Source organism: Spodoptera frugiperda, chromosome 12, assembly GCF_023101765.2.
Source record: "Spodoptera frugiperda isolate SF20-4 chromosome 12, AGI-APGP_CSIRO_Sfru_2.0, whole genome shotgun sequence".
Classification (NCBI taxonomy): Eukaryota; Metazoa; Arthropoda; class Insecta; order Lepidoptera; family Noctuidae; genus Spodoptera; species Spodoptera frugiperda.
The window spans coordinates 5,581,133-5,598,993 of NC_064223.1; the positions used below are offsets into that span (position 1 = coordinate 5,581,133).

At 38.0% G+C, this 17,861-nt stretch overlaps 1 protein-coding gene across 1 annotated transcript; it reads right to left on the minus strand.

Moving 5' to 3' along the window:
- Positions 1-329: 329 nt before the first annotated feature.
- On the minus strand, positions 330-3,852 carry LOC118262433 (1-acyl-sn-glycerol-3-phosphate acyltransferase beta). The gene is made up of 5 exons (XM_035573771.2): positions 3,595-3,852; positions 2,950-3,086; positions 2,142-2,323; positions 1,238-1,409; positions 330-631 (listed from the first exon to the last, which is right to left on the minus strand). Exons 1-5 carry the CDS (start codon positions 3,771-3,773, stop codon positions 480-482), a joined length of 822 nt encoding a protein of 273 aa, XP_035429664.2. The 5' UTR covers positions 3,774-3,852; the 3' UTR covers positions 330-479.
- Positions 3,853-17,861: the final 14,009 nt, after the last annotated feature.

Here is a 17,861-nt window from a genome sequence, read left to right on the forward strand (position 1 = left end):
TTACTTGTATTTACTTGTGATCTTGTAATGAATATACTTTAATTATTACCAATATTCTGTTAATAGGTACTTCATTCCGTTAATACTTGAATAATATAACTTAGTTGTAGATAGATACGTATAGAAACAAAACCTTTTGGCTTTAAATTCAAATGAATTTGAACATTTTGTAATGATTGAATTTAATAAAATCATATTAAGTTCAGTACTTTTCTTCTCATACACAGAAGTTCTGATATTTTATAAGTTCATTTAAACTAATTTAATAAAAGGATATAGATAATATCAATGACGTCAATCATTCGATTTGGATAACAATTAAACCGGTATTAGTCATAAAAGTCTTTATCTCATGTATATCATAAAGTTTAGGTACGTACATTAACAATAAATCTACAAACTAAAAATTATAGTCTCTAGCGCTTAACAACAGTAATAATTTATCACGGTCTTAACTAAGTTTCGCAAGTTTTCCCGTATCACTTGTCTCTTGAGTCAAACAGAACTTCTTTGGACAGTTGTTCGAAAGTCCGAGATATGATCTGGTGCAAGCGGTTGCTGAGGGCCGGCACGTCGTCCAGTGTAAGTCCTACTGTTGGCACTGGCTCTAGACATTGCAGTATGACGTGGCCTGGAATGGATTTTGTTTAGATTTTAGAACTTAGTAGATAGGACTTCTAAACCTATAAATAATAAACTTAGTGACGTTAGTCTAGATTGTAGACGTTATTAGTTCTAGTTATTAGTTCTGGAGTATTTTTTTTTGAGGGGGGAAAATCATCCAATGTCTTCTCCCGCCTTGGGCGAGGCGAAAGGAAGTGTCAGACTCTTACTGACTAAAAACCACCCCGTTCCTTCTCCTGCTTTTCGAGCTGGAGCCGGTAAACCCGCTAGATAGTCCGCAGCTCCGGATCAGGCATCAGCCCTACTGGGCCCTATCTGAGTTCTGGAGTCTAGAACATTGATGACTAATAATTAATAACTCGGCTGCTGTTAGTCAAGTCGCAATCACGAGTGCTGCTCGTCAAAGCCTCGGGTTTGATTCCATCATTGGCTTACTCCATGGGACTAATTTAATCTACTTTCTTTATGAGTTTTCTATTGGTTATAAAGGACTTACCTAATGAAACCTCTAAACCTAATAAAACTGGCCTTACTTAAATGTTGACGTACAAGACATACCTAATTTTTTTGTAGGGAAAAATCAGAAATCAGAAAAACGATTGTACCAACCAACCTTTATTGAAAATGTATTTATCCTTGTCAAAGAAATAGTATGGTGAAAATACAACAGGTATGATCGGCACTTGAGCAGTCACAGCCAAATTGAACGCACCCTTCTTGAATGGTAACAACTTGCCATCCCATTTCGTATTCCTCGTGCCTTCTGGAAATATCCATGTTTTGTACTAAAATGATATAAAAAGAATGAGTTATTAATAAATCGTGCCAGACGGTTTTACAGCAGTCGTGAGGCTTACGTAGTAACTATTAAAAGTGGAAAATTGAGCGAGGATTGAATACTTATCTAGACTTAGGTCATAATAGATAATACTAGTATTACTTATACATATTTCTTCGAAAACTGCGCTCGGTGAGTTTCCGGTGTAGATCGACAGTAGGTAAAGTAAATAAGAATAATCTCAACCGGTTAGTAAGTCATTATTTAATTTAACCTTGTTTAATTAATTAATACCAATTTGGTGATGATAATGTGACGCCGATTACTGTTTTGTAACTCTATGTTAGTCGAAAGTCGTGATGAAAGTCTTGACAGATTAAAGCCATAAATGAGCAAAACTATTAAGCAATAATAACAATAATTTATGTACATATTCTTTTTTTTTTGTATACGAGCACACGTATCACCCTATGGTAAGAAATTGCCGCTGCCCATGGACACCCGAAACGTCAGAGGCGTTACAAGTGTGTTGCTAGCTTTTTGGGGGTTAGGAATTTAAGGGTTAGTGGGGAATCGAGAATTGGGTCTCCGGTAACCTCACTTACACAACGCTAGTGTTGTTTCACGTCGGTTTTCTGTGAGGCTGTGGTAAGTGTGGTATCACTCCGGTCGAGCAGGCCCATTCGTGCTGAAGCGTGGCTCTCCCACACTTATTATGTAGGAACTTATGTTTACTTACATTTTCCTGAATCATGAACTGCTTCGCAATTTCTAATTTTTGATAGGCCTGTTTCTGGTTCTTTCTATCAATGAATATTGCACCACAAAGGTACATCGCCACGCCTAGTGGACCTGTGTGAAGTAGTTCTTTTTTCGCAATTAATAGTACTTTCTTTGCCACAACCCACACATGGTTGATTCCTGAAATTATTATAATTTTAATTACTAATTAAAGCACAAGAGTACTTTTCCACCAGAGATGTGCTATGCTACGATACTGTGGATGCGTTTGTCATAGCTACATAGCACATATCTGATGGAAAAGCACACGAAGACTGATTAATGATTTTATATAGGGATCCTAAAAACTACAGCGTCAAGGTTTATCTTAGGGGTGCCATATTTGCTTGGCAGGTGACTTGTGGATTGCAGTTGCATTTAAGTCATTTTAAAGTATGCTTCTTCGCAGTGCCGGCGTAAGGGTCACTGATACCCCGGGTGAAAATATTGTGGCGACCACTTGAGGGAAACAATATCAAGTGTTAGTTTTTGCTGAAAAATATGCATATGCACAGAGCGTAGAGATCAGTTCTGAGGATTTGCACCAGGAGAGGCAAGAGACACCAACTTGGCGCCCCCAGAATTTGTCGCCCTGGGCCATCGGCCCATCACGCCGGCACTGCAATTCTTCTATAAACTACAGTCCACCCCTTACTGATTGTTTGCATACCCGGGTTGAAAATAGATATCTGATAAGATAGATAACTGGTGAAAATTGGACCAATTGTAAAAGTGCGAAGTACCTACCTATTTAATACGTTTCTTACCAGATGAATCAAAAACAGACAGGTGGTTGCTAATAATGACGGCTCCTCTGTCCTCCATCAATATCTCCTTGTTACGTATATGCCATTTCCAACCGTATACGAAATCGACAAAATCTCTCATATATCTGGAGATAAACCTGCAAAACGTGGTTATTAATGTTTTGGGGATTACAGGGTAGGTATGTTTTAGGAGCAAAACACATACTACAAACAACATAAGACTTTTTTCAAAAGTTACAGAGCAAATCTCCTTTTTTAAGATGCGTATCTACTAAGACTGAAAAATACGAAACTGAAAACTGCATCAAAATCGATTCAATCAAATGCAAGATAATCGCGTACAAACATACACATACATACTTACAGGTCAAACTAAGAACTTTTTTTTTTCAGAGTCGTTTAAAAACAATGTATTATTCTACTGTTATTAAAATAAAGGATAGGTACTTCTACTTATCGGTAACTGGTCATTGTTATAGAAAGAAGAAAGAAAATACATTTATTTGGTACAGCATAAGGCACAAACACAATAGTATTTACACGTAAAAATAATAAAAATAACTATAGAGACACAAAAACAAAACACTTGTAGTCAAATTATTTGGAAAAAATGCAAGAAAAAAAGTTAATTAGGCAGCTACTTACGGTCCATTGGTGTGATGTTTCGGCTTAATCAACAATAGAGGTATAATTACAAAGGATACTGAACTAAGAGCGACGTAGTAGAAATAAAATTTGATATAAAACCGCACTTTTTTAAATTCACTTCTGAATATAACTAGTAGGGTTATCACTGTAAGGGTTATTAATATTGTCGTTAACATTTTTGTGCATTAAATGCAAGATAATCCAGAGTGCACTGTATCGAACGAGCACTGCCACGTCTTTAAAATATGTTTTGCCTTCAAATAAGTTTTTGCGCGGCTAATGAAAATAAAAAATATATAATTATTGTTATGAGGAGGAGAGTGGGGCATGTACTAACACATTTTTATTATAGTTTTTATCTTTAATCTATACTTATAATAAATCTGTAGAGAGGTCAATTCTGTACATGAAATATATTTCCAAAATAACTATCAGCGGGTGATTAGTGATTGATACTGACGCCAAAAATGCAATCAGAAAATTTTTTGTCTGTCTGTCTGTCTGTCTGTCTGTCTGTCTGTCTGTCTGTCTGTCTGTCTGTCTGTATGTTCTTTATAGAAACAAAAACCACTCGACAGATTTCAACGAAACTTGGTACAATTGTTCTTCATACTCCTGGGCAGGTTATAGTATACTTTTCATCACGCTACGATCAATAGGAGCAGAGCAGTGAAAGGAAATGTTGGGAAAACAGGAGAACTTACTCAATTTTTTAAGCTTCCGTCGCGTGTGCAGCCTTAATGGTTAAAGCTACACAAGAATCATGTATAACGGAAATGTTCTCCTTAAAATTGTTTAAAAAATATTCCACGACAGCAAATGTCTATCTCTTATGGTTGACTCTCAATAACACGTATAACTCCCGATAGCTTAGCAGTTTGCAGCTTTCTGATTATATCTATACATATAATAAAATACATATAATAAAATCGTAGAAAAGTGCTGTCTGTACATTGAAAATAAAAATAAAAAAAATAGCAGGGGTTATTGTTATGTCGATGTCGAACCCAAAAATGTAATTAACTTTTTTTTTGTCTGTTTGTCTGTTTGTCTGTTTGTCTGTTTGTCTGTTTGTCTGTTTGTCTGTTCGTCTGTGCGCGCTAATCTCAGAAACGGCTGATCCGAGTTGGATGCGGTTTTCACGAATATATTGTGGGATGCTTAAATTTACATTTAGTGTTTGTTTCATGTCAATCGGTTCATAAATAAAAAAGTTATGTTAAATTAAAGAATCACGTCGAACATTCTATGCTTATACCATTAATCTCCGCAACTATTTGACGGATTTGGTTGAAATTTGGTACAGATATAGTTTAGAACCTTAGAAAGGACATAGATATATTTTTATTTCAAAAATCAAAAAATAAAATAAAAATAAAATAAAAATAAAATAAAAATAAAATAAAAATAAAATAAAAATAAAATAAAAATAAAATAAAAATAAAATAAAAATAAAATAAAAATAAAATTAAAATAAAATAAAAATAAAAATAAAAATAAAAATAAAAATAAAAATAAAATAAAAATAAAATAAAAATAAAATAAAAATAAAATAAAAATAAAAATAAAAATAAAATAAAATAAAAATAAAAATAAAATAAAAATAAAAATAAAAATAAAAATAAAAATAAAAATAAAAATAAAAATAAAAATAAAAATAAAAATAAAATAAAAATAAAATAAAAATAAAATAAAAATAAAATAAAAATAAAATAAAAATAAAATAAAAATAAAATAAAATAAAAATAAAATAAAATAAAAATAAAATAAAATAAAAATAAAAATAAAATAAAATAAAATAAAATAAAATAAAAATAAAATAAAAATAAAAATAAAATAAAAATAAAATAAAAATAAAATAAACTAAAATAAAATAAAATAAAAATAAAATAAAAATAAAATAAAAATAAAATAAAAATAAAATAAAAATAAAATAAAATAAAAATAAAATAAAAATAAAATAAAATAAAAAATAAATTTATTCCGGACATACAGCGCCATCTATTTGTTCTGCTGTTCCTATACTCCGTAGATAGATGGCGTTGATCGCGCAATGGTGTAATTACAATTTGGTCAGTTCATGTTATTGTTTTAATTCATTGGAAATTTGTTTTTACAAAATAGTAAAAAGCAATGAAAAATATAACATAATACAACTTTTAGTACAAAGAAAACGCTCTAACGGAGTATAGATAATTCTATGTCGATCGTTACACGACTTCGGTTCATGTTATTGTTTTAATTCATCGAAAAAAAGTTAACAAATAGTAAAAAGCTATGAAAAAAATTATATCAATATAATTAAACTTTTAGTACAAAGAAAATGCCCGAACGGAGTATAAATAAATAATCCAAGTTGTCTTTATCCTCGATAGATGGCGTTGGGATCGAAATAGATTGCGCTATGGTTTTGTTACAATTATTTGGTTGGGTATCGGCCGAGCGCTTCGGTACTATTGTAGAAAATGTGTATTATCAGTCGTATGATTATTTGTCTGTAGTGGTCCTGCTGTTTCGTATATTCTAAATTGGTTTCGTTGTATTTGTCAATTAATAAGTTTATTTGTTGGGTTTTCCTGGTTTTCTGGTTAAACTTTTTAACGTAGGTTTAGTTTGATATCGATTATTAGTAGTTACTGTAGTTAGTTTTTTTTAATAAAATTGTAAGTCTAATTTATAAATTAATTAGATTAGATTTAAGTCGTTTCTTTTAAATTATTTAGTTTAAGCTTGGTTATTATAGCATAAAGGATAGGTTCTAATATAATTTCTTTTTTAATTGTTATAAATTCGTAATTCGTAGCTTTCTTTAGTTTTAAGTTAGTTTTCATCTTAAGTTCGGAAAGATTATAATATTTCTTTAGTTAAAGTCCGTTTTTAAACTATTTTTTCAATGCCCTAAGTGAGTATACATCTATTAAAATCAAACGCAGAGCTCATTATGTTGATTTTTGAAGAGTTCCCTGGAATATCTTCCACATCTCATTTTTGAAAAGATCCCGCGAGATCGGGAACTCATCATCATCATCATCATCAGCCTATAGCTATGGGAACTATGTGGTTAAAACCAAAAATTTGCCGGAAGTCACTATTCCACGCGAACGAAGTCGCGGGCAAAAGCTAGTTTGTCTACTCTTACATTTATAACACTTTCATTCATTCATTCATTGTTTCATTCGTTCATTCATTAATTCATTCATTCATTCATTTTGTATTTTCATATTATAATAAATCTGTAGAAGGGTCAATTCTGTACATTGAAAATATTGAAAGAATAAATAGCAGGGGGTGTTACTGGATCGAAACCAAACCCAAATATGTTTTTGTCTGTCTGTCTGTCTGTATGTTCAGGCATCACGTGAAAACTAACGGTTCGATATCGATGAAACTTGGTATAATTATACTACTACTTATTATCCTAAACATAAAATAGGATACATTTTATCCTGGAAAAATACGAAGAAAAAAAATCTTTATTTTTCAGTTTTATTCTACAGAACGCGCAACAGCAGTAGCTCAAAAGAGGGATCTCCTTAATTATTATGGGCCTCGCCGTATTTGGGTCCAATAGATATTTATAAGATGTCATTGTCAGAGTTACTCAAAATGGAGAAATAAAACTTCCACGCGAAGACCGACATCCGCGCGGACGGAGTCGCGGGCGAAAGCTAGTTTATAATATTATTATATTTGTTTTAACGTTCAAAAGTGCCTTCCTGGCCTATTTGAAATAAATAATTTTGAAGTGACTTGTGATATTGAAGACTTAACTTGACTTCAAGTCAATATCACAAGTCACTTGACTTGAAACATACTAATCAAAACTAAAAAAGATATTCATTAAAATCTATCTCGTATCTGTGGCAAATATTAACAGAGCTAGGGTAGGTATTAACGTAATTAACAGACTTTAATTCTATAAAATACGTAAATAAAATGTAATTTATACTAATAAAAATGTTTTATTGTACTTAAGCTTAAACAAATTAGTACTTTTTATGATAGGAATTGAAAAAATATAGTATGATGGTGCAAAGTCTCAGTCTTAATATTATCTTCATCCCACGGCCAAATGCCTTGCTTTTTTTAAATGACCATAGATAATGCAGAATATATTAAATAGTCATTGTTTTCCCAGGATGATTAATCATACAATTCGTTTACTGCCGGCTAATGTAATTCTTGAACATTCTATACACACCAATATGTAGCCCATAGTCATATGTACGATGATGGGAACAATATGGAGGGAATGATAAAAGTATGATTTGGTTGTTTTTGCCTTAGTGAGGACGTCCGCATTCAATTATGAGAATGACGATTATCGAACACCAATAAAACTGGATCATGTTCTGTACCCTTAGTACGAGTTTGCTTTATGTTGAACGAAAACGAAAAGAGTCATCTCACCAAACGTTCTCTTTTTATTTTCGTTGTGCAGTTGTGCATGTTTTATAAAGTGGTCAAATACTTGATGTATGTGGATCCCCTTATGCTCTTCCTTTTCTAATTTCTCACTCTGTAAAACACACTTGGTTAATACTTACCCCACTCAATTCGTTAATATTAGCCCCAAGGCTACTTTTCTACTTAATCAATTGTAGAAAATAATCTAGTCAAAATAATTACCAACAAATAATATAGTTTTCCTGTCTTTAAAATACAGTATGATTTACGATAAAAATTTCATATGATTACTTTAAATCAATTTAGGGAACAAACAAGTCTTAAATCAAAATAAATTTCACTAACAACTGCACGGTTAGTGCGGTGGCTGGGCAACCAACTGCCGCGTAACGTGTAGCGGGCTCGATTCCCGCACGGAGCAACTCTGTGTGATCCACAAATTGTTATATTGTTTTGGGCCTGGGTGTCACGTGTAGGTATTTGTCGTTAAAAAAAATTACAAGAGAAGTTTGTTTACCTGTCAATCCGTGGTCACTGCCTACAAAAAAAAAAGCCAGCCAGCATCTGATAAGCTACAGGACATATTCGGCTGCGTATATAAAATTTCTAAACGGAGTCTCACATTATCAACACTTCACGTTTGGCGGGAACAAGCTTGTTAATTCTTACCCCTGTTAATACTAGCCCCGCTCTCCCCTACTAGTCTACGCAAAGTCCAGAAGTTCATCAAATAATGTTTAATCAAGTTTATGGAATTATTGAGATTGATTTGAGTGTCTCATAGGTGTCTTCAAATGTGTACTTATTCATACGCAGTATTCAGGTAGTAATTTAGATACTATATATAAATTATTTTCTATTTATTTATTCATTTATTGCACAATGTACGTACATAGAGGCATTATAATATAAACTAGTACAGTACATGACCTTGTAAGTCCGTAGCAATTACCTGGTAACTAAATAATAATTTAATTTAGGTAATACATATTAAAGTAATTCTTAATTTACTAAATATAAACTTATTAAATATATTCTGCATTAAGTATCTAGATTTACTTAAGAAAAAATATACATATATTATTTTATTACCTCCATATTACAACATTTAAGGCAGATTCCATAGCACGGTTCTAAACCTTAGTGGTTTTTTGGTTGCTATTTGTTATTTATTGTATTATTGTTTTGTGTAAATAATAAATAAAGTAAAAAAAGTATTAATTTTAATGTTTATTACCTAAGTAAATATTACTACCAATAGGTATTGAAAGTTTTTAAAGGATATTTAATAAATATGTTACACATCTATACGAATTTAGCCTTCGACATGAAAGATAGACTTTCAAAGTTCCCAGAAAACACAAAATCAAATGATATATTTCGATATTCTGGAAAATTCGAATGTTCACAGAATCCAGGTGTCAAAGGATCGACAGTTTATTAAATTGAATACTTGGATAATATTGAACGGTATCAGATGAAAACGTTGCCACGCCACAGGCTAGTTGAAACTTATTTCATTTTACGTTTGAAAATATTACCGTGAAATTTTGCTGTGCAATATTTACGAGCAGTTTTTTTTTCGTACGTGACAAAATATATACTGCCTATTTCTGTTTTTTATCTATGTTATTTTATTACCTAGCAACCATGAAATCTAAAAAAATGTGATTAGAAGCATTGACATTTTGAAATAATGACTGCAAAGATTCTACCGAACTTTTAATACCCGCTTTCAAACTTTTTAACTTAATACTTAAGGAAAAATAGGAAATGCCTTGTTCTGGAAATTAAAGGCATTGTTTCTTTTAAAAGGGAATGTCCGAAGTACGGGCTAAGAATATTTAATTACTTATATAAAACACAAGGAAGATGGCTTATAATGAAGTCGGGATCACTTCAAATGCCAGAGGAGTAATAAAATGTTATTAACTGCTGTAATAAGAGCAGCCATGTTTCTATACAGGAATGTGGTAATTAAAACAAAACTATTTATCGTTAACAAATGTACTAGTAATGTTGTTTGCATATAAAACATATTTTTCTTATGTAGTGTAATTAGGGTAAGTACTTTAATCAGCTTTTTTTTTTTTTTTTTAGGGTGGAAAATCATCCAATGACTGACTTCTCCCGCCTTGGGCGAGGCGAGAGGGAGTGTCAGACTCTTACTGACTAAAAACCACCCCGTTCCTATTCCTGCCCGTCGAGCCGGAGCCCCGGTAAACCCGCTAGGTAGTCCGCAGCTCCGGATTAGGCATCAGCCCTACTGGGCCCCATCTGTGGTGGTCTGATGGCTCTTTGAGGCGCGCGCAGAACGCGACGCGCCGCACGCACGGGTCTGGTTCTGGTCGGGCGGCGAGCTACCCTTGCTCACCGTCCGCAGACCCGCACTTACGGTGGCCGGAGATCGTCGCGCGATCCCCGACGCCCGGAGTGTCTCTCGCGACGGCTGGGGCGTGAGGAAGTTCGTTCCCTCACGCGCCCCGCCTCCTCCTTAGCTAGCATGACTGCTTCGCAGAAGGAGGAGACGGCATCCCAGTCCCCCTCGCTCCGCACCATGGCTTGTATCAGTGCCGGACGCGAGAGGGCGCCGTCGCCGACCACATCCCTGAGGACACGGCGGTGCTCAGCCCACGCAGGGCAGACCGCAAGCGTATGTTCCACCGTGTCCTCCGGGCGGTCTTCGCAGTGATGACACCCGGGCGTTTCCTCCCGCCCAATCAGAAACAGGAACCTACCGAAGCTTCCATGTCCGGTAAGCACCTGCGTCAGGCGGTAGGTGAGGACGCCGTGGCGCCTCTCTAGCCACTCCTCAAAGAGGGGACTTACCGCTGCAATGACAGCGAGCCCAGCCCTTGGTTGCGACAGTCGCTGCTGCCATTCCGCCATGAGATCGCGCCGGAGCTCATCCCGCCACGCATTAATCTGGCGCGGCAGTGGAGTTTCGCCCCGGCGACGCGCGTCGGCGCGCAAACTAAAGACGCGCGCGAGCACCTTCGCCTCCAAATCCCACGGCGGGAGTCCGGCAAGGAGGTTGGCCGCCTCTCCGGAGATCGTGCGATATCCGCGGATCACTCGAATGGCCATGACCCTCTGGGACGTGAGCAGCGCCCGAGCTGGCCGCCGCATCAGGTTCGGCGCCCACACAGGGGCTCCGTAGAGGGCCATGGACCGCACGATCCCCACTTTAATCAGCTGGATTTTCTATGCAGACTACAATACAATTAGGAAAAGGCCTGCGAGACTTATAATGTATACATAGGTGCATAACTTACTGGATCGTTAGTACGAGTTTGCATTATGTTGAAGAAATATGAAACGAGAGCGCGTTTAGCGCTCTGATTGGTTGGTTTATTCGAGCCGGCCAATCAGAGCGCCGAACGGGCTCTTGTTTCGATTACTTTAAACGTAAAGAAAACTTATACTAAGGGTACTGGATGAGCTTGTCGTCTCGGAGAGTCATGTTTTTGCAGAAATGGACAGGCACTTTTTTTTTTTGAGGGGAGAAAATCATCCAATGTCTTTTCCCATCGTAGGTGAGGTGAGAGAGAGTGCCAGACTAACAAAAGAGCAGGCATTAGCCCAACTGGGTCCCATCTGTGGTTGTCTGATGGTTCTATGGGGCGCGCGCAGTACGCACGGGAGCGTTGGTCACTTCCCATCAGGTGAACTGTCTGCTTGTTTGTCATCTAAGTATCCAATTAAAAGTAATATCATACGACATAAAATCATACAATTAAAACTACTTATATAAAGAATGTTATACAACAAACGAATGAACTTGGAAACTCGAACTATTAAAAAGTTTCACATGCCACCGAAAATAACATGAATTCTTATTTAATTGCTCAACAAAATATCGATGGTAGCAATAAAGCGCCAAGAAAATATATTTTAAAAGTTTTCCCAAAAGTTTTTGAAGAAAATAAGACTGGGATGAGTTGGGACGGGTTCTAGTAAGTTGTTAGTTATTTATTGTATACGACACCTAAGTTTTGAACGTTTCACCACGGACGCCATTATGAGTCAGTGCCTTTGAAGATTCAAGGAGAACATTTTTGCCCGGGATTTGTAGAAAATGCGTTCGAATTGAAATGAAAATTGAGTAGCAAAGTAAACATTTTCATGTTCCTTTTTTAAATTTGAATGTTGTTCGCAGTTTTATTTTTATACTTTTTAGAAACAATTAAATTATTAACATGTTTTTTTTTTGTTTTAAAATTCTCTGAATTATTTGAATTAGTTATTTTTATCTTCCTTTTTCAATTTGAATTTTGTTATCGTATACAGTGTTATTAACTTTTTTGTAATTACCTAAGCAATTAGATTTTATGCTTTATAAAAACACAATTAAAAGAACATGATTTTTGGTTAAAGTTCTCTGAAATATTTGAATAACAATTAACAAAGAACAAATAAATTTGCAGTTTTACGTAGTTGCTTTCTCAGTGTAGATAATAATGGGCAATATAAATAGTTTGTGAACATTAATTGTTTTATCATTACATCTTACAATATTTTTTTTACTTGTTGGTGTATAAAATTATTACTGTACAACATTGGGACGTCAATGATCTTTAATATTATTTTTAGATGCTTTTAGCTTCTTTATTTATATGTCGGAAATGTCAAGAGTACGGGACATCCAATGACTTTTCCCGCCTTGGGCGAGACGAGAGGCAGTGTAAGACTCTTGCAACAGGTAACTCGCTAGGCAATCCGCAGCTCTGGGTCAGAAATAAGGACTTGTTCGTCAACTGGCGAGTGTCAAACTCGCGAGTGGTTATTATGGTCTAATATAACTGCAAAATTAAAAGAAACCTGCGCTATTGATGAACACGCGAGTTTGACACTCGCCAGTTGACGAAAAAGTCGAAATAAGTACCTACTGCGATGTTATTTATTAAACGGACTTTTTTTTTGTGGGGAGGGGGGAATCATCCAATGACGTCTCCCGCCTTGGGCGAGGCGAGAGGCAGAGTCAGACTCTTACTGAGTAAAAACCACCCTGTTCCTACGGCTACTTTTATTGCTGGAGCTCGGGTAAACCCGCTCGGTAGTCTGTAGCTCCGGATCAGTCCTACTAAGCCCCATCTGTGGTGCTCTGACGGCTTTTTAAGGCGCGCGTGGAACTCGACACGCCGTATGTACGCCGTGTTTGTTTGTTACTCAATCACATAAAAACGGCTGAAGGAACCGGGAAGGGAAGCCGCTGGCAGAAGCTAGTCTTCAATAAGTTTATTTGTTCTACTCAGGAATTGAACTCGAGGATCGACCCGACGAGCCCCTCCGACCTCTTAAACCAACGAAGCGAGGAATTATTAAACACAGTTTATTTAATATCTGTAGATTAATCTCTTAAATACGAGAGTTACATTGTTGAAGTGCAGTTTGCGAAGCACTTGACTGTTCTACTTTCCGCTGAGTTATCGCTTACTTTAATTGCTTGCTTATTGCTGATAAGGGTCTGTAAGGGTTTAGTTATTCATTGTAGAATATTCTAGTTGATAATTGTGTAGTTGATTTTCTTCTTACTTCCCTAGCTAGGTTTAGGCTCGCTGTCATTGCACCGCCAAGTCCCCTTTTGAGGACTAGCTTAAGCTTGAGAGACCACAATATGTTGCTGGCCTTGTCATTTTGGGTCTGACGTCATCGACGTGTCATTAGTTTTTATATTGCAACAGTGTTCTAAAGGCGACAAGGCGACAATTTCGAAAAAAAAACACAGTTTGTTTCTGGCATTGTCTTTTTGGGTCTGATTTCATTGATCTGTCATTTGTTACCCGACTGCGCCAGAAGGAGGGTTATGTTTTTTTATTTTGCTAACCCGGCGAAAAGTTTCATAATTAAATCACATGATTTGATTCATGCCACAACCTAATTTCATTATAATTTCTCAAATAGATAATATTCATTGATTAAAAAGTTAATAAATAGTAGTTTTATTACACTACTGGTGTTGCTGTTGCATTAGATCATATTTTCAGGGTAAAAAAAGAAAAAAGAATATGCTATTTTTATAGAGTCGGGTGAAAACCGAGCTGACGGTGACTACTGTCTAATCACTCGTATAATTGAAGGTTGTACCCAAATATACGACACGATAAAGGCAATGCTCAATAATCATCAGGAAAACAACAAAACATCAAGAGGACGCTCTCTTAAGGAACGCTGAAGGAGTAACTCTCAGTCCGGCTAAATCAGCGGAACTGCTGGCGAAAACTTTTTACCCTGATGATTCTGAAAATACCGATGATTGCCACCATGCTACCCTTCGAAAACTAGCGGATGGGAGGAACCTTGACGAAATAACGGAGCTTTCGGAGAATGATCCTCTCTTTTCTCAGGCTGAGGTGGATTTAGTGCTTAATGCACTAAACTGTAAAAAAGCCCCAGGAGCTGACGGCCTGACGGCTGACATTTGCACAGCGGCTATCCAGTGTGAAAGGGAGCTGTTCCTAGCCATAGCCAACACATGCTTGGAACGAGCACACTTCCCAACACAATGGAAATCTGCGCACGTCATAATACTCCGGAAGCCAGGCAAGGAAGACTACACCCATCCAAAGTCATACAGACCAATAGGACTCCTATCCGTATTTGGCAAAATAGTGGAGAAATTGATGATAGGGAGAATCCAGTGGCACATCTTTCCAACTCTGCATAAAAACCAGTATGGATTCCTTCCTCAACGAGGAACAGAAGATGCTCTCTATGATCTGGTGGAACGAGTTAAAACGGAGATCGATTCCAAAAACATCGTTATATTGGTATCGCTAGACATAGAGGGTGCATTTGATAACGCCTGGTGGCCTTCTTTAAAACAACAATTAATAGCCAGGAAGTGTCCTAGGAACCTGTACGCCCTGGTAGACTCCTACCTCAGTGAACGTAAGATCAAGGTTAATTATGCTGGAGCTAGTAGCGAAAAGGGGACGAACAAAGGTTGCGTCCAAGGGTCGGTAGGGGGACCAACCTTCTGGAATCTTATCCTTGATTCGTTGCTTCACAGACTCACCAGTGAGGGGGTTTATTGCCAAGCGTTCGCGGACGACGTGGTTCTCTTGTTCTCAAGCCATAAGGTAAGTGTCTTGGAGCAGTCTGTAAACAGTACCTTGGAAATAGTAACGACCTGGGGGCTAGTAACAAGCTTAAATTCGGGGCAAGCAAAACCAACGCGATGCTGCTGACAAGAAAGCTCGCTTTTAGCCCTCCAGACCTTTACATGTCGGGCACCAGGCTAAACTTAGTGGACCAGATAAAGCTCTTGGGCCTTACCATAGATAGAAAACTAACTTTTAAACCCCATATATCCGAAACGTGTAAAAAAGCTGCAGATATTTACAAACAGCTAGCACGCGCGGCAAAAGTGACATGGGGACTAAATGGCGAGATAACGAGAACAATCTACGTCGCGGTCATTGAGCCGATTGTGCTTTACGCTGCGAATGTATGGGCCCCAGTAACCGAGCTGGAGTTGATTAAAAAACAACTAAATGCTCTCCAGAGGGGATTCGCACAAAAGATCTGTAGAGCTTATCGCACAGTGTCGCTCACGTCAGCAACGGTATTGTCAGGTACAATCCCACTCGACTTAAGAGTTCAGGAGAGTGCTAGTTTGTATCGAACAAAAAGAGGTTTCTCTCATGACTACCTACCACCCGGGAAGGAGCTCGAGAGGGATGTCCCTTACCTGGACCAGCCACATCCCTCAAAACTAATCTCAATAAATTATGAGCTCCTGGAGAATGATGGCTCGGGATCCTCTCTCATCGGTGAAATTGCCGGCCCTCATATTTACACAGATGGCAGCAAAATTGATGGGGGTGTCGGGTCCGCCCTGACTTGGTGGGAGGGGGGGCGCGAGTCAGCGTTTTCCAAATTTAGTCTAGACTCTTCCTGCACAGTCTTTCAATCCGAACTGTATGCGCTGAATAGAGCCACCAAAATGGCAGAAGACAATAGAGAGAGTAGAGTAAATATTATGAGTGACTCTAGATCCTCACTCGATGTCTTAAAAAATCCCAAGGTGACCCATCAGTTGGCCAAAGGCATAAAACAGTGTATTGAAAACATCAGGGAGCAGGGGAGAGAGGTTCGATTTTACTGGTTAAGAGCCCATGTTGGAACGGCTGGAAACGAGAGAGCAGACGAACTAGCCAAAGCCGCTGCTAAAACAAAAGATAACACCACGGCAGACTACTGTAAAGTACCCATGTCCTATGTCAAAAAGAAAATAAGAGATGAGACCATCCGAAAGTGGCAGGACAGGTATACCACCTCCACTACTGGGCAGGTCACGAAGTCGTTTCTCCCGAATGTCAATGAGGCATATCGTTTAGTGAGATCGACAAAATTGACACCTGCCCAAGTACAAGCGTTGACTGGACATGGAGGGATCGCTGAGTACCTGCATCGGTTCAAATTGAAAGAAAGTGCAGGTTGCGAATGCGATTCAACTATCAGTGAGTCTGTATGGCACATTATTCTCGACTGTCCTCGTTTTCTGGCCGCCAGAACCAACCTAGAACATCAGATCGATACAAACCTGGATGCCTCTAAACTGAGCTTTATCCTAACTGACGACACTAAAAGACCGCACTTCCTGGAATACATAGATATCATCTTTCGCAGGGCGGCTGAAAGAAACAGCACGCTAAAAAACAGGAACCCAACAGTGACCAACTTGGACAGTCAAACAAGTTCCACTACAGCAGTATCCGGGATTCCCCGTACAACGATAACCGATCTGCCTACAATTGGTGAACGGCAAATTCTCCTTCATGGGGAACACGGTGCTAAGGGTATGCGGATTCGGGGAGTTGCCCTGTTTATGAGCACTGGTAGTGAAAGACTGGGGATCGCCTTCTGCAATACCACACATCAGAAATGGCTAACTATCTCGCCAGGCCTTGCCTCCCTACTGAACGGTAGCACTTCTAAAACAAGCATGAGACGCAGAGTTTTCGAAGCACTACCAGAAATAAAACTGGTGGGTCAAAGCTGTCGACTGTTGCGAATGCGAAACAAAACAATCGCAATGTTTTCCGGCGTTGACGCGATGACCTGCTTCGAACAGGCATGTAAGGTGTTGTCCGGTATAGGCAAGTGGGGTCAAGTAGAGGGCGTACAGTCAAGGGTTATCAGCGTGGATGCTGCAGTGGTGGCTTCCGAGAAGGGAAAGATAGCGGATCTCATGGGCTGTGTTCAGGCTTCCGAACATCATAAAGTCATCGTTTATGAGGACAGGGGTGAAGACCTTAGCTTCCTCAGAAAAACGGTCCAGGATCCGCCAAGCGTTGATTCCTTAAGTGGTTCGGAGCGTTTGCAGCAAAGGTATTTGGAGCAGAGCGCTCTGCAGCAACAGCAACGAAACGCTGAGGGGCAACGCAAGGAACGAACCTCGCGAAGTAACCTGTGGGCAATAACATCAGCCATTTGCACGGCTGCGGGTATTATTTCATCACCCTTCAGAAGGGGAGCGTCCGGATCCGCTCGCGGGGGAAGTAGCGTCGCTCAAGCACATCATACTCAATCCAGGTCACCACCAACAAGAGCTGCAATGGGTCATGTCCGTCCGCCGAAGCTTCGCCATGCCACCACACCTAGGGACCATATCATAAACGCTTTCCTCGAGTTTGTCGCAGTAATAGAAGCAACAAAGCAAGTCAATCAACGAACTTGCAAAACGATCCTGCAGGCTTACCTGCAGGGTAACGAGCTCATACTGAATGATAGACTCGAGGCAGCGGAAGCAGTCATATACGACAACAGTACGTCGAAAGTATTGAGAGGAGCTTCGATAAGTCGTAGTATGGCAGCTTACAACGCTACCGCAGGATTTGTGTCTCTAGACG